Genomic DNA, 22,168 nt, shown 5'->3' with positions numbered 1-22,168 from the left:
ATGGGGTTTCCCGACTTCGGGAGTCGGCCAACGATTTGAAAGGATGCCTGAGTAATCGACAACATTTGTGTTGTTGTATTAATATAATTAATGGAGGACTGAGTGTCCCAGCTAATCTTCGCTATCTGCAGATCCATCCTCGTGCTACTTTTAGTTCTCGAGTTGAAAGCGGAATGACAAACATTTTTCTTTTAAATAGATCAAGAGCCGCGAGACTGTAAAGATGTTTTTAAAGTGATGTTATTCAGCCAATCATCCATATGCGTCTCTTGCGAACAATCACAATCATGAAACGTTCGTATCTGCTTTCCAGGTCGTGCCCTCTCAACAATCCAACGCGTTTTATGGAAGGGGCAATATGTTTGTGTGTGTGTGTGCTGTTTTCGCTGTATTGCCAATTCTTGTTCTACTTTTTAACTCTCAAGTTATAAGCGGAACGACAAACATCTTTAAATAAATCGGCGCTACTGCCGTGTGATATCGTGAGGGTGGAGCGGTGGCGTAGTGGTTTTCACGCGACCTCACAAACCCGGCCACCTAGGTTTGATTCCTGACCACGGATACCAACGGTGGTGAGCGATGTCTACACCGCTCCTGTCCACAATCACATTCACAAACTGGCACTGACCAGCGTGGTGAAGTATGGTCAAACAACCCCCACGGCCTTCATCCAGTAATGGGTTGATTGTGAATTAGTATAAGGGCTTTTTCTTGGTTCTTTCGGTAAAGTCACGTAGTGGCCGAAACGTCGTGAGAATTATTTTATTATGTTTTATTTTTATTATTTTATTACTTCCCTTCTACGTGACTTTACCGAAAGAACCAAGAAGATGAATCCCTGCAGTCACGAACGCTTTACATCGAAAAATAGTATAAGAGCGTGGAGGCTTTGGCTCAGTGGTTAGCTCACGTCTTGCATTATAAATCCGACGAACTGAGTTTGATTCCCAGCCAAGGCTAACATAAGTGACACGTGATATCAACTTGTCTTAGGCTCTACCCCCCGACCGACTCACAGTGACCGGCGTGGTGAAGTATGGTCACGCAACTCCCATGACCGACATAGCGTTGGGAGGCCTTCACCGAGGTATTATTTATAATCATCGATTAATTAATTAGTATCATAATAATCGCGAAATGCGATCGTGGTGTGGGGGCATGTAGTGAACGCGGAGCGTGTTAGTGAGCAAGTAGTTTGAGCGTGTTGATCAATGGGGCGTGGTCAAGCAGCGGGTTTCCTATCGGGCGTAAAGATCACCGTGGCGGGAGGGAGATATGGGGGGAGGGGAGGGGGGCATTGAGTGCGGGGGGGCATTGGGTGGGGGGGGTACATTGGGTGGGTGCATTGGGTGGGGGGTGTATTGGGTGGGTGGGGGTACATTTGGTGGAGGGGGGGTACATTGGGTGGGGGGGTACATTTGGTGGAGGGGGGGGGGTACATTGGGTGGGTGGGGGTAGATTGGGTTGGGTTCAGTGCATTGGGTGGGGGGGGGGGTACATTGGGTGGGGGGGGGTTCATCGGGTGGGGGGGGGGGTACATTGGGTGGGGGGGTACATTGGGTGGGGGGTACATTGGGTAGGGGGGGTAGATTGGGTTGGGTTCAGTGCATTGGGTGGTGGGGGGGTACATTGGGGGTGGTGCGCGCACACGTGATTTGCTGCGTGCATCCTTCTAGTATTTAAGAGCTCCCGCTGCCAAGTGTTCTATGAGCGAGCTGCAAGCGAGAAGGCGGTGAACCGGAGGATCGGGAGGGAGCGTGAGAGGGCGGTGTCTGTGTCTGTGTGTGTCGTGGATAGAGAGGCACGAGCCCGGCGTTGTCACCGCGGGGACGCTTTTTGTGCGTCGCTAACTTTTGCGAGCGAACGGAACGACACGCCGCGGTTGGGTGACTTCTAAGCGGGCTCGGCACAAACACAATAACTTCGAACAATTTGACGCCCTCCCTCCCTCACCCCGCTGAGTTACACCACTCGCTGTCCATCGTGCACGAGCGGGTACGCGTTTGTGCGTGTGTTTGTGTGTGTGTTCGTCTCTACGCTGTGAAAATAACATCGGAAGAGTCACGGCCAAGATGATCTTCGGAAGCACGCTGGTGGCCACATTCAACGGCAAGGGAGCGGGAAGCTGCAAGAAGGAGCGCTCCACGCGGCTGCCCGGAGCTCCCAAAGTGCTGCTTCGGTCTCGGGTTGAGTCGCCGGTTCCCCGCGAATCGATCATCCCCGACGCAGCAGCAGCAGCAGAGGCAGCCACATCCCACATGGACATCGCGCCCGGCAGGCACAAGGCGGATCAGAATTCGCGCCGTGAGTTGAACTACCGATCTTGAAGCTTGCAAGACTTTCACGCATTCACGGCAATGATGTACACACCACGGGTTCTTAAACTCTTTTTCGATTCCAAGTCGCATGCGATTTAACGCAGCTCCGCATGAACGCTTTTTTTTGTACAGCGTTTTTGGCATCCATCCGCTTAGTGGTTCGCGAAGACGCGGTTACTCTTTGCAGGCATGGGCAGTACACTGCACTCTATGGCTCTAAGGATGTTATACTTCAATTCGTTAAAGTGTTTCTCCGCCCGTTTATGTGTGCGTGGGTGGCCTCGATCCGGTTTCATAATTATTCACGCAAAGGTAGTCAACAACGTATTTGCCTGGACGCTATTGAATAAGACATCTTGATGCTTCACCTGGTTAATGCAATTACAGGAAACATTTCACACCGAATACACAGACAATAGACGTCCTCCTGGTACTCATCGGTTTTACAGCTCCTTATACAAAATATAATTTAACAAACATTGCATCCTCGTTATACGCCTTGCGATTAGTCCGAGGGCTTGTTTAGCAAATGGGCATTGTGGATTACCACTGCACTGCTTATGAAACTTCGCGTGGGTGGCAGTGGGTTGGGGGGGAATCGTTGGGTTTGGACTTTCATCCGCGTGGAGACCACGGGGCGGTGACTTGGCATAGCCCTGGCGCGTTCGCCGATTTTTTTCAAGAGTGCCAATCCAGCGGCTGCCCTAATTAATACTGCCGCCTGCTTCACAGTGGACGTTAAAGATCCCCGCTTTGTTGCCATTCGCAAGAGCGGGCCACTGTGTTTCGGCGTCAAAGTAACTCCGCACATTACTCAATCGGGATAGAGTTAGAAGCCATCGCCCCGAACTGCAAACAAAAACTTGGCAGGACCCTCCTTGAAAAACACGTCTTGAGACTCCACGATATTGTTTTTCTGGCTAAACAGGGTGTTAAAAGAAAGACACGTGCCACCTTTGCTGGGCACTTTGTGTACTGCAGCCGTAGGCTTCCCCAACAAGCCAGAGCTACCCGTGCATTGGAGGCAATGGAAAAGTACCGCGGCTGACATGAACCCGCACACCACAGGGGAGCAATGCACTGAGATGCCACCGCCACGCAATTGTCCATGTGTAGTCCATGGGCAACACATCCAGAATTCGGTACCGCAGATGGTGGTCAATGCGTGTTTATCGATAACATATTCTGTATATAATACTAATAATACTTTCACTTTTTTAGTGTCATTCGTGCTCATGGCATCACGTAACGCTGTACATTAATTATATATTTGGAGACCAAATCCCATAAACAGCCACTTCTAAGCAAATGGAAACCCTGCTACCAAGCAGAATAAAATATGAATAAACAAATTCAGAAACGGCACCAAAACTAAACGCTCATATTGGTGGATTATAGATAACACCTCTTCGACGAGAGAGGCTTGAGTGGTGTGTAGACCTGAGTAGCTATGCTGCGGTATGGGGCACCCATCCTGGCCAGGTATACCCCGGGTGAGAGGCTTGACAAAGAATGGTCCCGCATTGACCAGTGTCGTGAAGTATGACATACTTATTAAATAACGTTGTTGAATGGTTCAACTTTATTTGCTATTCAAAGATGTTGCTACTATTCAAGTCTAATCAATCTCAGGTGGTCCCAAGAAGTAAAATATTTGGTCTAGAGCCCATGGAATTATGAGTGTCGTAGGTTGCACGAAGGTCAAACCAAAACTATTTTTATTTCACCAAGTAAGGCCCATGAGCTATATATCTCTGTTTCAGGAGCGACTTGGCCACAATTGATAGTTCTACGAAGTGGAAATGTATGGCAGCCAAATACTCTAAACTCATGTTTCTCAGGTAATAGAATCCGTGAAACCTAACGCTCCTTTCCAGAGGACGACACACTCGTATAGAGCCATATACACGGCCGAGTCGAGATTCATCTTGTTGAAATAAGTTACAATATCTTAGGTTTCTCATATTGAACAATAATAAATTGCAAAATTATGAAGGCATAATGGCCTGCCTTCAGCAGTGGTTTGATCATGGCTGATGCTGAACGAAAGTATGATATGCCTGCTTGGGCTTAATTACTGCTCGAACGTTACTTGCACTTAAACTGCCCCATAAATACCAATAGCAAAGCCCTTTTGTTTGCAAACGAAAAGTCTCACGGAGTCTGTTTATCAGTCGGATTCCTGCATTGGATGAATTGTTTGGCTTATTCCTTCCACGAATGCCCGGTGACACTCAAAGCTCCACACAGAAAGATAAAAAAAATATATTTCCGTACTTTGATCTCATAGCAATCCCACATCTCATGCTTAAAAAAACACCTTTTTTTCCCAAGCAGTCATCGATCCAAGCACTAAACAAGCTTCGCCCTGCTTGGCTTCCAAGATCTGACGAGATCGGAACACATTCCAATTAGCTCAGAGTTAATACATGTCTGCCACTGGCAAAGAGAATATGGATAGACACTCAAAATTCAGGGCTCGAGACCCACTCGGCATATTTTGCCAAGTGCACGTGCGACTTCGCCTGCCTTCGGTGTCCCTGTGTGGGGATCCAATTTAAGAACTCGGGAATCAGAGAAGCCGGGAGATTGGATACAGGTCTCATGACACGCTTAGCACGGGCACATGCAAATGAAGGCTGCTGTTTATATCCCCTTTGCGGTAAAATAGCAAATGACAATTCTGCATTGCTTATGCAAATTGTTTGCGCATACGAGCCACGGTGTGATTATTTGCATGCTAAATACATATGTTTAATTAAATGCCACTTTTACGAGTTTTTATGTATGAATAGGCTGCAGCCTAACGGTCCATATATCAGTGTAGTTGCGTGCAAACGTTGCTACCCGATTATCAATCAATGCTCTTAATTAAGCATTACGTTTTTAAGCAGGAGCCTATTTCTCTATTAATACATCTTATACATTTCCCCAGGTATAACAACCCCCTGTGACAATTAATCTCTGGAATTGAGATCTGGGAATTGTTAAACGTATGTAGAATGCGTTTCCAATTAGTGTTATATAGTGAAATCCCTCCCTGAATCATTAAACCTCTATCGCTGCGATTTCAGCTTTCCTGGTTCACCTGTGCATGGCTCCCACTGAACTTGAGCACTATCATGCAAATACCGACGACACACCACCGGCTTGACGTGTCTACCAATTGAACGCAAGCTCAAACACTGTAATGGCGTGGGAAGGCCTTCATCCAGCAGTGGATTTACAAAGTCTTATAAAATTACGTGAAACAAAAGTAATAAACGATGACCTTGAGAACCAATTGCAATTCCTGAACCTTGTGCCATTCCTTTCCTCTCGCTTCTCACTCTACACGCGCTTCCTCCCGATATTAGAAAGTCACTGGAGCCATGCCCTTTTAAATCTAGACAGAAAACTAATTTCTTAAGAACTGCTTGTTGTGTTTAGCTTGTTGTCCTTCCAATTAGCACGGTCGGCTACGTACGGTGCGAAAGAAGTTCAACACACACACGATAACGATGACGACACCCTGTTCCTGCAGACTTCGACTCATTCGAAGCCGCTGGCGACCCGTGGGCCGATGGGTTCGAGTCCAGATCCGCTGCCTCCGACCCCTCGTGGTTGGGGCCGGGCCCCGCTCACGAGGCGTCCCTCTCGGCCGCGTGCTCCCGCCTCGCGTCGCGGCTCGAGGCGGGCCTGGCGGCCGCCAAGTCGGGCCCGCTGCGCTGCGACACCATCCTGGCGCCCGAGCGCCTCCTGGAGCGGGTGGCCCGGCTGGTGGTGCGCGCCGCCGAGCGCGAGCCCTGCGGCTTGGCCGGCGCCGTGGTTCACGTGCTGCTGCTACCGCCGCTGGAGAGTGCCCCTTCGCGGTCCTCGTCCTCGTCGTCACGTGACGTTCCGCCGGCGCCGTGCCTGGCGCGTCTGGAGCTCGACCCGGGCCGGGCGCCGACGTTCGAGGTGACCGTCCTCCTGCGCCGGGAGCGAGCGTGGCGCTGGAGCGACGCTCTCCTGCGCCTGCCGCTGCTGCTGCCCCCCGGCTCGTGTCTGCGGCGCTTGGTGGCGGAGGCGCGCAGCTCGGCGGAGCGGACGGTGCGGCTGAGCGGCGGGTTCAGGATCATCAAGCGGAAGCTCTACCGTCACCCCGAGGAACACTGTGCCCTGGAGGATGTGGAGGAGGAGGAGGAAGACGCATTGAGGACTCCTGTAGTTGGCTGAGGACTCGTGTAATTGGCTCCGATGTGGAGAGATTTGTTACTCTGGAGGAAAGATGTTGCCAGGTTCGGTGCACTTTGTATGATGACACCAGTGGGTGGTTTTGAGAGGGGATCGTTTTATATTGTCGTTATTTTGGCATTCAAATTCAGGCACCCTCGATGCCATTGTAACGTTACGCAAATCGTTTGGCGATGCTGCGTTGGCAGCGGTGCACAAGGCAGTGTTGTTGACGAGCGCGCGAGTTCTTCCGTTGCAGTGTTATACAGGCGGTGTGTGGAGCGGTGGCGCAATGGTTATCTGGATCCGGTGACTTGAGGTCAGTCGACATCTGAACCGGTCCCGGACTCCCCCTCCACACACCACCCCCCACCCCACACATTCAGCAACCCTCCCTGGCAAGGGAGGTAAAATATGGTCAAACAACCCCCACAGACGACACGCACTTCGCCCAGCAGTGGATTGACAAAGCAACCGTGGCTAATTTAAACTCTTATTTATACATCAAAATCAGAATGTTTCATTTATATTGGAAGAAATTCGATGAGCTGCAAAGATCTTTTTCGCAGACATGAATGTCAGGCGCTCAGATGGATAACAAAGTACAAAGTGGTGGCCCTTTTAGACGTTACCACCCCCCCCCCTTTTTCAGCGCCAACTGACCGATTCCAGAATTAGTTTTATATTTTAAATAAAACCAGAGCTCTTAGATTTGCGTTGGTGACTTTTTGGCCCCTGCCTCCATGGCTTCTGCAGGGCAACTTAAGGCCACCCCCTTCCCGTGGCAGGATGATGAAATTGAATCTTGGAAAATCACTGGCGGCAACGGACAGGCACACATACAGTAGGAAATGAAAACGCTAAAGTAATAACACCGGTGGCTTTTTAAGCTGTGATACGTACAGTATTTAGGTTAGAGTCACACTACCCCCTCATTCCATGCCATTCTAATAATGTACTTTACCTCGTAAAATAAAACTAAAGTTTACTTTAACAAAGAGAGACAAAGAAATCCCCTGCAAAGCCTTAGCAGACTGTTGGGGCAAGTGCTGTTAGCGAGCAGCACCTATGAAGGCCGGCACGGCACACGAGGGGGTGGGTGGCCAGCACCACGCCCGACCACCTTTGTCTCCCCAGTGGCGATGTTTAAACATCGCACCAGGTAATCATTTGTGGCTGAGTCGACCTAGCAGAGTCCCGGGACCGGTTCAGACAATCGTCACTAGTGGTGGCCCACACACACATACAGGCACACATTTGAACATCGTCTCTGCCATTCAGTAATTCAATTACAACGCATGCCCCCTTTGTCAATCCACTGCTGGGTGAAGCGGTCCTCTCGCCGTGTTGGTCATGGCGTGTTGGTCACGGCTGTCCTCTCGCCGTACCTGACCACACGTTGTGGAGGGGAGGGGGGGGTCCTGAAGGAATTTGGTGACGGGTCCAGGGCTGGTTCCGCGGTAATCCGTGGCCGAGAATAGAATTCTAGGTCGACGGGTTCGTAGCACAAACCTCTCCCGCCGCCGCCGCCCCCCCCCCCCCATCGTTCCTTTTGACGGTAACAGGAATAGTTTGACGATGAAATTGGGCAAACCTGGTCGTCGTAGAAGGCGCTTTGGCTGCGGAAGAGGTGAATGGTTTGGGGGAGGGGGTGGTGGTGGTGGTGGTGGCGGGGAACGTGTTGGTGGTTTGAGGCACACGCGGTGGGAGATTGGAGGGAGGAGTGGGGGGGGGGTGAGATCCGTCCAAATTTTCTGTCACGGTTTTTTATGCAACACTTAGGCCGGCCGTGGTTCTAAATATTAACCCAAGTGAAAGCGTTCATCTTGAAAGAAAATGTTTAAACAATTGGGTCTCCAGTGGGCTCAAACATCCCAAAAATAAACACGCAGATGCACTCGCACTTGGGGGTAGCTAATAGGCTAAATGTGGGGCACATATTGCGGTCTCGATATACATCTGCGTGCACAGCTCCCACAAGCCTCTTCACAATTTGGATACAAATGTAGGTCGGCATGTGGTATCGTTTTAACACGGGACGCCTGTTGGGAGGAAGCGAGAAGTTGTGGGGGGAGGGGGGGAAAGGGAGGGGGGGGAGTTCACTGACTTTGCTGCGTTGCACTTTATAAAGTCGGGACACCTGTTGCACATGCACTCTGCGTGTCCTCTAAACGCATGCGTGCACACGCGCGCACGCACGCACGTATGTGCGGCAGCTATTACCCAGAGCACTTAGCAGCGTGGGCATGCATTTGCACACGTGGCTTAGTTCATAAAACGAGGATCATTATTAGGGTTATCATCGCGCTTGTTTACCCCAAAAAGCCTTTGCCGAGTCTCGTGACTCATTTTCAGGAGGGTCTTGCCAAGTTTTCGCAGGAGGATGTGATGATGATGATGATGATTGGTATGCATTATCCCAATCGGGTAATTTGCAGGTATATTTTTTTATTTGGCGAATTTGACCCGTGATGAGACTTACACATTGACCTACTCTTGCGAATCCCGCGAGTCGATCATTGTATCGGCCACTGTGAGTGAAGCAGACGGTGCGCACCTCCGATTAGCACGGTCGGCTACGTACGGCGCGAAAGAAGTTCAACACGTGTACATGCACCGCAATAATAACCAGGGCGGTCACTGGATTTCATCCGTGATCATCTGCAGCGAGAGGCAAACCCGCTGCCGATGGGCCCTGTCACTGGCCATTAAAAAAAGAGAAAAAGAGCAATCGTCATCATCGTCATCGTCTTGCAGGCGTGGCCATGCACTCGCGTCAAGCTCCTCGTGCACACCTCCATTGCACGTGTTGGCGTTTCACTCATGCACTGACACAAGATTGTCCGTTAACATGGAAACGTCTTCTTCTTCTCTCTGGGCAAGTGGTTCTTCTTTTTCTTAACCTGGGGTGCACGCAACCCCCCGGGGGTGCGAGATGCCCTTTCTGGGGGAGCGAGATGTGGCCAGATTTTGTTTTGGAAGCTAAACCATTAAAAACACAAATTAAGCCGGGGCATGTAAGTCCAATTACTTTGCTTCACTAAACCCATGTACGTATTAACATTATTACACACTTTAACGAATGGGAACCAACGGCGTTCAAGGCCGCAGTGAAGATGAATAAGCACTGTTCGAGAGCATGGCGAGTACGTGTTTGGCGCACGTCCAGGTTGAAGTATGCGAGCCACGGGATAATAGCTTTTGGGAGTGGCGCGAATAACACCGTCCGGTCCTGCCGGAGAGCGGGCGTGGTTTGGTGCAGTCGTTGGCCGCTGCCGATCCATTGCGTGGTTCGGGTGGCCACTGTCACTGGACTGTGTGAGCGGCAGGGGGGGGGTCATCTTGAATGTCCCCACGAGCGGACAGAGGGCGCGCTCGGCGACCAGCCGCTGTCCTCAAGCGGTTGATGGGAGCGCCACCGTTCTCTTGGCATATCAAAGAGTTGTAACAATGTGACTGCAATGTGTTTGTTTATGTGGAAAAAAAAATACAAGAATGTTTTTCTGTACGATATTTCGTACTTTCTTTTTGGACACTTGTTTTTGTATCATTGTGCGCACACACATACAACGTGGTTTGGGAGTAATGCTTTCAAACTAATTTCGGCCAATACTGTAAATCTGAAATGCTTCCGGCTCTTTAAGGACGACTCAATGCTCATGCAGACTCCTTAAGAAGAAAAAAATTAACCCGTAAAAACAAAGTTTTTCACTATAAATCCTTTATATGCGTGGCGGCTAGAGTCCTCTCGTCCTCTGGCTTGAGATGGCTGCCACCTATGGGTCAGATGATTGCCTGCCACCATTAAGCAATTGGTAATTAAATACATATATTTTTTTCCTAAAAAGTGTAAAATTTTTGAAACATTTTTTCACGAAAATAAATTGTCACGCACAACGAGTCTGTGTGCAAAATGTCAGCTCGATTGGATCACGGGAAGTGGGTTAAAAAACGACCGAAATATTTGCACGGTCGTAAGCGCGCAAGCAAGCAAGTGAACTTAATATAAAGGATTAAAAAAAACTAATTCGTTACCATCACCACCAGCCATGGCCAATTCACTGCTGGATGAAGGCCTCCTCCCTGAGCCGACACCTTCACCTCCTCCCAGGGTCCTGAGAAGTAGCAAATCCATTTTGTGCCCGCAAACAAACATTGCGACTGTCTCAACCAAGTCAACGCGGACCCCCTGAATAGAGGCAAAAAGACAGCAACAAACTTCCCGAAGCATCAAGAGATCTGCACGTCGTGTGTTTCAGTTGTCCCTAATCGGTGCGAATATAGTTTTAGAAAGACACGTACGTGTAATGTGCGTGCGTGTACGTGCAACGTGTGTTGTGAGGAGCGGTGGTGCAGCGGTTAACGCGCCGCGCTACGAACCCGGCGACCCGAGTTTGATTTCCGCTAACGGCCAACACCAGTGACGATTTTCTGAGCCGCTCCTGGGCCTCCCCTAGGTAGACTCAGCCTCAAATGAGTACCTGGTGCGGTGTGTAAACATCACCACTCGGGTGACAAAGGCAGCCGGGCGTGGTGCCACCACACCCTCGTGTGCGGTGCCGGCCTTAATAGGTTCTCGCTAACAGCGCTCGCCCCAACAGTCTGTTCAAGGCGATACGGGGGTTTTTTGCCTTCACTCCGAGCAGAGAAGATTGAGCTTCGTGCTGCCTTGACAATTGTCTTTTTGTTCTGAATGTATTTCTCGGTTTTTTTCTTCTTTCTTTAAAGCGTGAAATATGGTCCTTGCTCTAAGATGCCAGCGATGTGCCTAGTCCCACAGCGTGAGCTTTTACATGAACTAAAATAAAAATAACACGGAAACAAAAAGTGTATTGGAACACACAAGTGATCGAGTGTCGTCTCTATTTTGCTGGATAAAAAGGATTACGGCGCAAGATCGTGAGAGATGGCGGAGGATTGGTGAGGCTTTTGTCCAGCGGTGGATTGACCATGGCTGATGATGATGATGATGAAGAGAATATTAAAGATGAGAGAATATTAACGAAAGGCAGGCTTTTCAATCTCAACTTTTCACGACTTACCATTGTGTGGATTGTTTCCGTCCAGTTCACCGAATTACCAATTCACGAATAAATGATACATCATTTCATTCTCACACATTTTAGCATCTAAGCGATAAATTAGACTATCCTGAAATGTAACACAGACTCACTCGATGATACTTTAATTACACTATGAGACATCTCCTTTACCAGTGGCAAAATATAGTAATAGGTTTTTACCCTTTCAACTGGTATAAAGGTGTCAGTTTTTGTACCAGTTGAAAGGGTAAAAACCTATTACTACGATACTTTAATTATTAAACATAATTTATAAACCTCTGTCAAACTACTGCTAGATGAAGGCCTCACCCCCCCCCCCCCCCCCATGACGGTCATGGGGGTTTACCATACTTCACTGCGCTGGTCAGTGCAGATTGGTAAAGTCTGGGGGGGGGGGGAGCGCAGGCCCAGGACCGGTTAAGATGTTTGCCGTGGTTGGGGAACAAACTCAGGGAGCCAGGTTCAAAGCTCATTGCACGCAGCACTGCACCACCGCTCAAGTGGGTAGATTCACCCTTGCCCGTTCCGAGACGTCTGCAAGTTACAGGGTGGGTCACGTTCACCACTGGATCCCGGAACGCGAAAGCGTTCAGCGTTAATTTTATTTATAGAGGCGTAGTAGCGCCATTGTTTTTAAAGACATGTTACTCACCGCAGGGAACCGTAGTGACACGACCGCACTCGATAATAGCTGGCGCCAAACTGTACCACACGCCCTCCCGCATGGCATTGTGGGAGCCTTGGTACCAATCAAAATTATTGTATTTTTTCTTCCGATTCCATTTCAATGAAGTATGTATACGTCGTCAGAATGGGAAAGGGTTAATAGGTAGACTGGTAGAGACATTCATTATGATTATTACTTCTATCGTGCGTGCGAAATATACACATTCGGTGCTTGGACTAAAAATTGCCGGTCATGCGACTTCCAAATGAGACCTTGTGACAGTTGCCTACTACGCTGTGGTTATACTGAGCATAGCGCTTGCATAGCAAGCTCACCATGGTGTCACGGAATAGTCTCGCACGCCCGTGAAACTCTCCACGCTGCTTAATTTGCCCTGAGTGTGTGACGAGATGTTGAGAATAATGGGACCTTAGACAAAGTCAAGCTACAGCCGACTCAATCGCGAGCAATCCATGCAAATCAACTATTCATCCATCAATAATCATCACTGTTATAAGCATTGTCAATGTTGTTATCACCACTTGTGGAATCATCATCATCATCTTCGGGGCAGTGACATGGTGCAGGGTTTTTCGCACGATTTCAGCCAGTTGAGAAGGTTCAAATCCCACCGCTTCAGAGTGGACGTTAAAGGTCCCCGTGATGTTCTTCAAACAAGAGTAGCCAATGTTTGTCGGTCCATTTTTGCGCACAAATTGCTCATTTTGGAAACAGATAGCAAACACGATGACGTTTGCCCAAGTCTATTAATGAGTGATGATGGTGCTGAGTTGACACTGGCCAGGAATGTAACTTGTACAATCTGCTATATTCCAGCCAATAGACCACTTGAGCAAACTGATTTGCCCCGTGAAAACTTCACCGTAACCACAATTCTCAATGCAACTGCTATTCGGATGGCGTGTGAATATTGAGTCGACTGAGACACATTTGGAGCACATCACTAATTTTCATCGCGATGCAAAATCTGTAAATATAACGAGAAAAAATCCGAGAAATATCACAGTTTAAGCCCTCCAAAAGACTCAATTTGTCCCCACATGTTACTCAAGATGATCACTTTGCAACGCTATTGCCAACTCTCAATTGAACAATAATTCGAGGAATGAAAACAGACGATACATTTATAAATCCCCAAACTTTAGCCTGGTTAAATATGTTGTCACGTTTTTGTTGTTGTACTTACTTCAAAGGTACATACGAATCTCAGCATCAACATCCACTCAAACAGAGAGCTACTTGACTGCTAGCTAATGCTAAAATTACTCAAGTGATGACCGACAGACAGGCTCACAGACGGTCATTAATCACATCATCAGTACCACGTGGTCCACCGAGGAAATGAACCGACGGTATCAGCTCGTGTGCAGGCGCTGGGCGGATTGTTCCATCACATGATCGTGAGAGATGGTGACGACTTGGGGAGGCCTTCATCCAGCGGTGGATTGGCCATGGCTGGCGGTGATGCTGCTAATGATGACGATGACTGCCATGCATTGTGACCTCCGTTAACCCACCCTGTAGGCGTTATACTACTCACATAGGAATGGCCAAGTTATTTCTGTGATGGCTCTGCTGCTGGTGGTGGTTACGTCCGTGCACAAAACCCGACACCGGAGTCAAGCTCAACGCGCACGGAGTTAGCATATCCCGAGTTGTTTGTGTCGTCTGCTTGGCAGTGGACACAGTTACACAGTGTGCAGGCTATGCAACTGCACAGGACCCCGCGGGGTCAGATGAGCCCAGATGGCGTCCAGGGGGAGGGGAAATTGGACAGGGGGGGGGGAAGTGGTGGTGCTTGTCCTTTGGGGAATCCTTAGCAGAAGTTACGTCTGGTGGCATTCTCTTTCCACTGATATATATTTTTTCAAAAAAATCCGAGTACTATCACGAGATGCAGACAATAGATATTGCTGAGGTGAGTGAGATAAGAGAAGAAGAAAACTCGAGTAGGGATGTGGTAAAATGATTGAAAAATGAGAGATGCAGACACTAATACAGATTAGAGAGATACGTTTCCTTGTGTTAATCGTCTCGTGATGTTTCACTTCTCTTGAGAGTATTTTATTGAAATCTAAGGCCCCCCCCCCCCTTGAGCTGCTTGTAGGTGGGAGGGGGGTCCGATAGAACGCGCACCTTCCTATGATGGTGGGGGTGGTTGAGGAGGTGGGAGCGGGGGGGAGTGGTGGCATTTAAGTTCGTGCACCACGCTTCACGCCAACCACGCAAACTCCCTCCAGTGCACGTCGGGGCCGATACGGAGGAGGGAGCCATGTGCTTGCCAAGTCGCTCGACCACCCCATGCCCGTTCTGTCCCGTGTCAAGCGCCCTCTACGATCCGCCCTCCCTCCTTCCCTCTCGCTCCACGTGGGGCAGCTGACGGTGACGTCACTTGTTGTCGTGGCAGGGATCGGCCAATGAGAGCCGCCGCGAAGGGAAAACGCCCCCGTTAGCCACGCCTCCGAATTGTGATCAAGGCAAAGATGCCCCGTGTGGGCTTTAAAGAGGCTGTCGGGACAAGTGCTGTTAGCGAGCAGCACCTACGAAGGCCGGCGCTGTGGCACACGAGGGATATTCATTTGAGGCTAAGTTGACCTAGGGGAGGCCCAGGACCGGCTCAGAAAATCCTCACTGGTGTTGACCTGAGCGTGAATCGAACTCGGGTCGCCGGGTTCGTGGTGCAGCGCGCTAACCGCTACACTACCGCTCCCCAATATAACACACACATACAGCGCACACATACAAATTGTACTGGTAGGAACCTCCTGGTTACACCAGCCCACAGGGGATTATTGTGTCCGTCCGTCCGTCCGTCGTGCTGGGAGGGGCTGGGTGGGGAGGGAGGGGCTGGGTGGGGAGGGGAGGGTGGGGAGGGGCTGGGTGGGGAGGGTGGGGAGGGGCTGGGTGGGGAGGGGCTGGGTGGGGAGGGTGGGGAGGGGCTGGGTGGGGAGGGTGGGGAGGGTGGGGCTGGGTGGGGGGTGGGAGGGGTGGGGCTGGGTGGGGTGGGGCTGGGTGGGGAGGGGCTGGTCACCCCGTGGTGCCCTTATAAAACTTAACGTTTAACCTACTCACGCCGGCTTGTGCCCGCCCTCACAGTCGGGCATATTTGCGGAATACACCACGCCGCCGTTGACCCTGGTCATTGACCGAGCAACCAACGTTCCTACCAGCTCCCTCCGCAGGAATGTGTTAGTGCGAGCACGTTTTTTCTTAATTGGTTGTGAATAATTGATTCTGATTCATACGTTCGCTAAGGGGTAGTCACGGTAGCGAAGCGTGTACGTTTGGAGTTTGCGTGTTCTCCCCACGGTCGCGTGGATTTTTCTCCGGGTCCCGCGGTTTTCCCCTCCACATTTAGAATCAACACGTGTTCACGGTGTTGGGCTGCCATACATTTCCACGTGATAAGTCACTTGGCTGAGCAATCATTTGTAATAGCCAGGTCGCTTCTGAAAAATAGCTGTGTGGCTCAGTGGGGCCTTGCCTGCTAATATAAAAATAGCTTTTTTTTTAGAGAGCCCGTTGAGATTAAGTTTTTATTTAATTTAAGACAGATGTGTGGACGCAAGTGTTTTACTGTAGTGTATATTGAACCATAGTGGAAGCCCTGTGAGAAAATGTTTTTATTTTATTTACAATGGTTATTTTTTTGTATCCTTCAATTTGGCATTCAACCTCGCAGTGTCAGTCATGGGGGCAGGTTGACCATACTTCACCACGTTAGTCAGTGCGTGCTGACGGAGGACATTGACTCAGAAATAGTTCAGATAAACACTCGCCACTGGTGTTACCCATGTGGGTCACTGGGCTCGTAGTGAAGTGCGGCAACTCTTGCGCCACCATTCCACTCAATCGTAGCACAAATAACAACAAGGTGATTTAATTATGAAGGATATTCTTACGGAGTCTCTGGATAATTATCTTTCAAGAGTATCCTGCAATGGTGCATTTGTCCATGTCCAATGCGACAGCCGTTGTGCTTCACGTGGGAGCGAAACCAAAGTGATTGTGCCCGGAGATAACCCACCGAGCATACGAGGAGCTAACGGTCAAAGGTCCACACACACGGGTACACGAACCCACTTGCAGTGCTGCCTGTCCTCTCCTGAGCACCTTGTAGCCCCGTGAGGTCTAAAGATAAAATAATGAATTAAAATAATAGCGACGTTTCGATTGCAACACAAGCAATCATCATCAGGCATAAGAGAAATAGCAACAAAAATCTAACTAGAAAACTATAGACAGACATACAAGCAGACAGACATCACAAGGACACACAGAGAGAGGACACATATCGGCACAGAGAGAGGGGTCGTTTCTGTGACGGTCCCTTAAATATAGGGAGGGGGGCGGGGACGGAGAGAGGGAGGGGGCAGAGAAAATTAGCATATCAATGAGTGGACGGCAACGTGTTGCTGCTGTGCAAGTAAGACGACGACGTGGCACGGCACGCAAGCTTGAAAATTAGGAGAAAGACACACTAAAATTAAATAACCTCGCAAAATATCGAAATGTGATGTAATGCAACACAGAGAGTCGGTCAACACACAATTAACGCATAGCCTGGTTGATTACGTATTTCAAAGATTGCTAAGTTAGAATTTAAGTGTGAAAATTCCAAAGAGAGGACACAGGCAGAGAGAACAAATAGCCAGAGAGAGAAAAAAGATAAGCTTAAAACTTCCCCGTAGAAGTGGTTCAATCTTAATTTTTGGAGCTTTCGTGACTGCAGGAATTATTCTTGTGTTGCAATCGAAACGTCGCTATTATTTTAATTCATTATTTTATCTTTAGACGTGACTTAACTGAAAGAACCAAAGAATTAATTCCTGCAGTCACGAAAGCTCCAAAAATTAAGATTGAACCACTTCTACGGGGAAGTTTTAAGCTTATCTTTTTTCTCTCTCTGGCTATTTGTTCTCTCTGCCTGTGTCCTCTCTTTGGAATTTTCACACTTAAATTCTAACTTAGCAATCTTTGAAATACGTAATCAACCAGGCTATGCGTTAATTGTGTGTTGACCGACTCTCTGTGTTGCATTACATCACATTTCGATATTTTGCGAGGTTATTTAATTTTAGTGTGTCTTTCTCCTAATTTTCAAGCTTGCGTGCCGTGCCACGTCGTCGTCTTACTTGCGCAGCAGCAACACGTTGCCGTCCACTCATTGATATGCTAATTTTCTCTGCCCCCTCCCTCTCTCCGTCCCCGCCCCCTCCCTATATTTAAGGGACCGTCACAGAAACGACCCCTCTCTCTGTGCCGATGTGTCTTCTCTCTGTGTGTCCTTGTGATGTCTGTCTGCTTGTATGTCTGTCTATAGTTTTCTAGTTAGATTTTTGTTGCTATTTCTCTTATGCCTGATGGTGATTGCTTGTGTTGCAATCGAAACGTCGCTATTATTTTAATTCATTATTTTATCTTTAGACGTGACTTAACCGAAAGAACCAAAGAATAATTCCTGCAGTCACGAAAGCTCCAAAAATTAAGATAGCCCCGTGAGGTTTGTGGACATTGCCTTTAAAGCACTGGATTAGAGGCGTCCACGGCACTAATTTATCTGCGGGAGACAATGGAAAACGCCAACATTCTACAAGACAAATCAAACCCTGTGAAACGAAATAGTGCGCGCAAGTTAATATTACGGTCAACAACAGAAATGGACCGGTAATGGCGATTTTAATTGCGTGAATAAATGTTTGTATCAGTCGTGGGGCAGTGGGTTGTTATGGACACGGCGACCCTAGATTGTGTCCCGGTCACGGCTAACGGCAGAGCCGATGGTGTCCAGGTATTTGGCCTCCTCTAGAACATTCCGCGACAACCAGCGTCGTGAAGTTAGATCAACCAGAACTAACGTGACCGGCACAATGTGGCGAATGGCTTTTTCCAGCAGTGTATTAACAAGGGCTGTAAATAATCGTGTATCAGTCTTGTTCATATTTATTGACAATACGAAGACTTGCCAACACCAATGAAACATCTCAGACTGATTTGCCGTACAGTGATTGCGTATGCAATTGGATAAACACTTTTGTTTATCTGACAGTATAGTAAATATAAATATTAGTATGGGTTATACTCTTTTTTCGGGTGGGGGGGGGGTTGGCTTGTGCCTGTGTTCCCGTTCGTAGTGTTCGTTCCTCAGATTATTGTTTAAAAAATGTAATTAATAATAGATGACAATTTTCTACACGTTCAACTGAAATATCGAGAACGTTCGAACAGCGAGTTCTTTGTTTTTTGTTGACGTCAAATATGCTACTCACTCTCCAACCCGAACTGGAACTGAAGAGCTCATCATTGTTTTTCAACAACAATTCGAAAGAGCGTTTAAAATGTCATATTTTACGAGTTGTTATAATTCTAATGGCGAACAATAATTTGCAGACCTTGGTCAATCTAATGCTGGATTCCCATTCCATGTCAAACACGGCAGTTGGTTGACCATACTTCACTACGCTGGTCAATGTGTGTTTGGTGCAAGGCGGGAGTAAGAGAACTGATTTAGATGTATTTTGTCCACCAATTAAACGTAAGCAACTAACTTTATAGTGCCGTTAACGAACCACTGCAACGACAGTACCCATTTCCCTCCTTTTAAATCGTTTTCAATAAACCAAAACTTGAAGTCCGTGTCGTATGTTGAGATTGCAAAGCGTCTCTGGGGCAGCTTTATTTAATCACCATCGTCACGAGCCATGCCCTATCCACTGCTGGAGGAAGGCGGTCCTCCCTCTCGTGTTACGTTCTCTTTTTCGGCTGCCATTCCACCACGAGTCTCGATCCATCGTTCCTTTCGTCGATGGATTCCGTTTCGGTCTTAAATCGAGGGGGTGAATGTGATGCCGTCACTTGTGAGTCAATCAAGTGCGAAGGCCAGATGAGATTGGTGGGGGGGAGGGGGGTTAATGTATACATATAAATTACCATTGCAATCAAGAATTGCAACGACTGTTGTGGGGAGGGCACTCATCCAGCAGTGAATTGACAATACAGCCGTCTGAGATGATCGGTGAACTCGACAGAGGCTGCAAGGTGTTTTATGAGCTCTGTTTATTATATGCACTGCCCATAGCCGTTGTGCAGACGTCTTTGCTGACCTTGTATAAATGCGGTCGTTGCAATTCTTGTTTGGCATGGTAATTTACATGTATACATTAACCCCCCTTCCCCTCACCAATCTCAGCTGGCCTTCGCACCTGATTGACTCACAAGTGACGACATCACATTCACCACCTCTATTTAAGACCGACACAGGAAGATTTTTCCACAACTCTGGCTGTCGCCTGATGATGCTAGTTGTAATTACCGGTGTGCTGGACTAGTAACGGATTTGGCATGTTTCGTTTACGTGACAAACCATACTAATTGGCTGTCAGTCACGTGTGTCATTTGTTGTTGCTACAGAGACAGGAGCGTGGCTGTGATCAGCTACCCTTTGGATTGTTCGACTTTGACTACCGTAGCAGATGTATACAATGTACTGTACTGCATATAAAGAGTTCTCATCCAATAACCAAACAGACCTCGAATGGGGGTTACCCGCACCCTCTGCCGCATCAGCCCAGAATTCGACGAGACGTTTGCAGGCCGTGCTGTTGAGCGATGGTGCCCTCTAGCGGACTGTTTAGCAGAAGACAAAAAATCACCATCGCTCTCACTCCGTGCTCAAGCCACCGATGGGAGACGACCCTCCCAAAGCCGCCTCCGATTAGCACGGTTGGCTACGTACGGCGCGAAAGAAGTGCAACGCGCAGACACACTGTGATACAACAACCCATCCGGCGCCTTGCACGTGAATTGATTTCATCGCTCCATTTGCACCGCGTTACGTTCCTATGCTGCTACTCCGTCATTGTTCTCGACCATCTGCCATCATCTCACGCAAATACGTTGTGTAATAACGATTCAAGGCACTTTCGCGACGATTTCACTGGCAAGATTTCAGATGTTGATTCGATTCAAGAATAGATTGGGTTTTTTTACATTGCGGTGATGATGGTTGCGGCCTGATGCATACAGGTACTTCAATAAGATTTCACAGCCCTTTGTCAAGCAGATTATCTAAAGCAGTTGTTCTCAAACTTATTTGGCTACTGTAACACCCTTGTTGAATTTAGTTACAACCGAGTACCCCCCCCCCTTGCCTGACCCAACATGGTTCAGAGAAATAAATGTATGAATAATGAACATCAATATTTTAATAAATTGTCCATTTTGTGAGGAATTCTAACTAGCTAGCGAATACAACTAAAATTCAACGGACGCACTCCAAGCGCTCGCTGGTTACTCTTGGAAACCGCATTGTGTATGATGAGTGAGTTTATGAAGGTAGTTTATATCTTTCTAAGTTACCATATAGATTCAAACTTAATCGTAGTTCATAATAGAGGTTTTTTGGGGTTAAATCGCGTAAATATATAAATGCGTCGTTAAAACCCGCCACCACCCGACACAGCCAACTAGTAAGGGTTGTCACATAAACAGAATATGCCAATTCGTCACTAGTACAGCACACCGGTCTGTTGGAGAACAAAGCCACAACATTTACGATCTGAGTACGACGTTTAGCCAGTAATTACAACCAGCTTCATCAGGCGACAGCCAGATTTGTGGAGAAGTCCACCTGTTTAGTTCCTTATATAGAGGCGTAGATGTGGTGACCACGCTTCTGCAATGTTTTGCTGTCTTTGCTTGGATTTTCTGTTTGCACTTAGTCACATATTCACTTTAAGATGTTTTTTGTTCATGTTTTTTTTGTTTGTTGCGGTTGCACCCGATTCAAGAGCCGAATGGCTCACAGGGCTATACCTAATAAATTAACTTGAATGAACTTGAACTTGATGTGTACACAGCACATGTCGCAATATGTTTCCACTTTCCTCTGTCTTGTTCTCAAGTGGTGGGCCACATCTTTCCGGCACCAATCTCTTACGACGTCGTGGCCAAGCCCATTCTCTCGAAAGTCTTACTCTCTCTCTCTCTCCGGTTCCTTCAAATTTTCTCGAAAAAAACGGGGAACAACGCACTTTTAAATGCTCCCGCTGTGTCCAAATTAGTGCCGGTTTCCTTCTCATCACTGACTGCAATCAATCGTCAGGGTTGTCTTCTTTTTCTTCTATGCATAGCGTTTGTTTATTTGTGTTGCTGGTGACTGTGTGGATTTCGTATCGGAATCGCCTCCAGTGCTGTTGCTGCTGGCGGCAATAAAAGTTGTTTAAAAGTCAAAAGTCTATGTATGCACAGCCTTTTTTTCACGGATGTTATTTGCCGGTCGTTCCGAGAGATGGCGGGAGACAGAGAGGGACAGAGAGAGATGGAGGCACGGAGAGAGATGGAGGCACGGAGACTTTTGACTTTTAAACTACTTTTATTGCCGCCAGCAGCAACAGCACCAGCACTGGAGGCGATTCCGATACGAAATACACAAAGTCACCAGCAGACAAATAACAAACACGATACATCCACGCGCTGTGACGCTAGACTCACCGCGCACGGAGAGAGAGGAGGGAGGGAGTGGAGGGAGGGAGTGGATTTACGGAAAGGGATGGGCGTTCTTAAAGAGAGATACGCGGGTACAACGAAATGTCGTTAATAGGAATGGCTTTTTCCCGTAATGTAATTCTAGAAATAAAGGGGGCAATGGGTTTCGGACGGTCATTCCAACTCTGCTCCTAACCTGAAAATATACACCGCCTTTATCAGTTTTCACGATACAAAAAGAAATAAAGAACACAAAAATTATTAATAAAAAAAGAGAGGTGGGGGGGGGAAGGAGAGAGATGGAGGGAAGGGGAGAGACGGGAGCGAGGGGCTGGATGCAACCAAGTCGCTGGAGCGAGAGTTGCCCGCGGGCGGGTTTGCGAGTCGCACCGACGTGGCAACTTCAACTTCCGCGTCGA

The 22,168-nt window shown here is 48.2% G+C and overlaps 1 protein-coding gene across 1 annotated transcript; it reads left to right on the top strand.

Annotated features, from left to right (window-relative positions):
- The first annotated feature begins 1,721 nt into the window (after positions 1–1,721).
- LOC144934046 (uncharacterized) lies at positions 1,722–8,178 on the top strand. The gene is made up of 2 exons (XM_078859411.1): positions 1,722–2,304; positions 5,842–8,178. Exons 1-2 carry the CDS (start codon positions 2,073–2,075, stop codon positions 6,513–6,515), a joined length of 906 nt encoding a protein of 301 aa, XP_078715537.1. The 5' UTR covers positions 1,722–2,072; the 3' UTR covers positions 6,516–8,178.
- The last annotated feature ends 13,990 nt before the right edge of the window (positions 8,179–22,168 follow it).

The sequence above is a fragment of the Lampetra fluviatilis genome, chromosome 9 (genome assembly GCF_964198595.1).
Source record: "Lampetra fluviatilis chromosome 9, kcLamFluv1.1, whole genome shotgun sequence".
Taxonomy (NCBI): domain Eukaryota; kingdom Metazoa; phylum Chordata; class Hyperoartia; order Petromyzontiformes; family Petromyzontidae; genus Lampetra; species Lampetra fluviatilis.
This window is presented reverse-complemented; position numbering and strand designations above follow the sequence as displayed.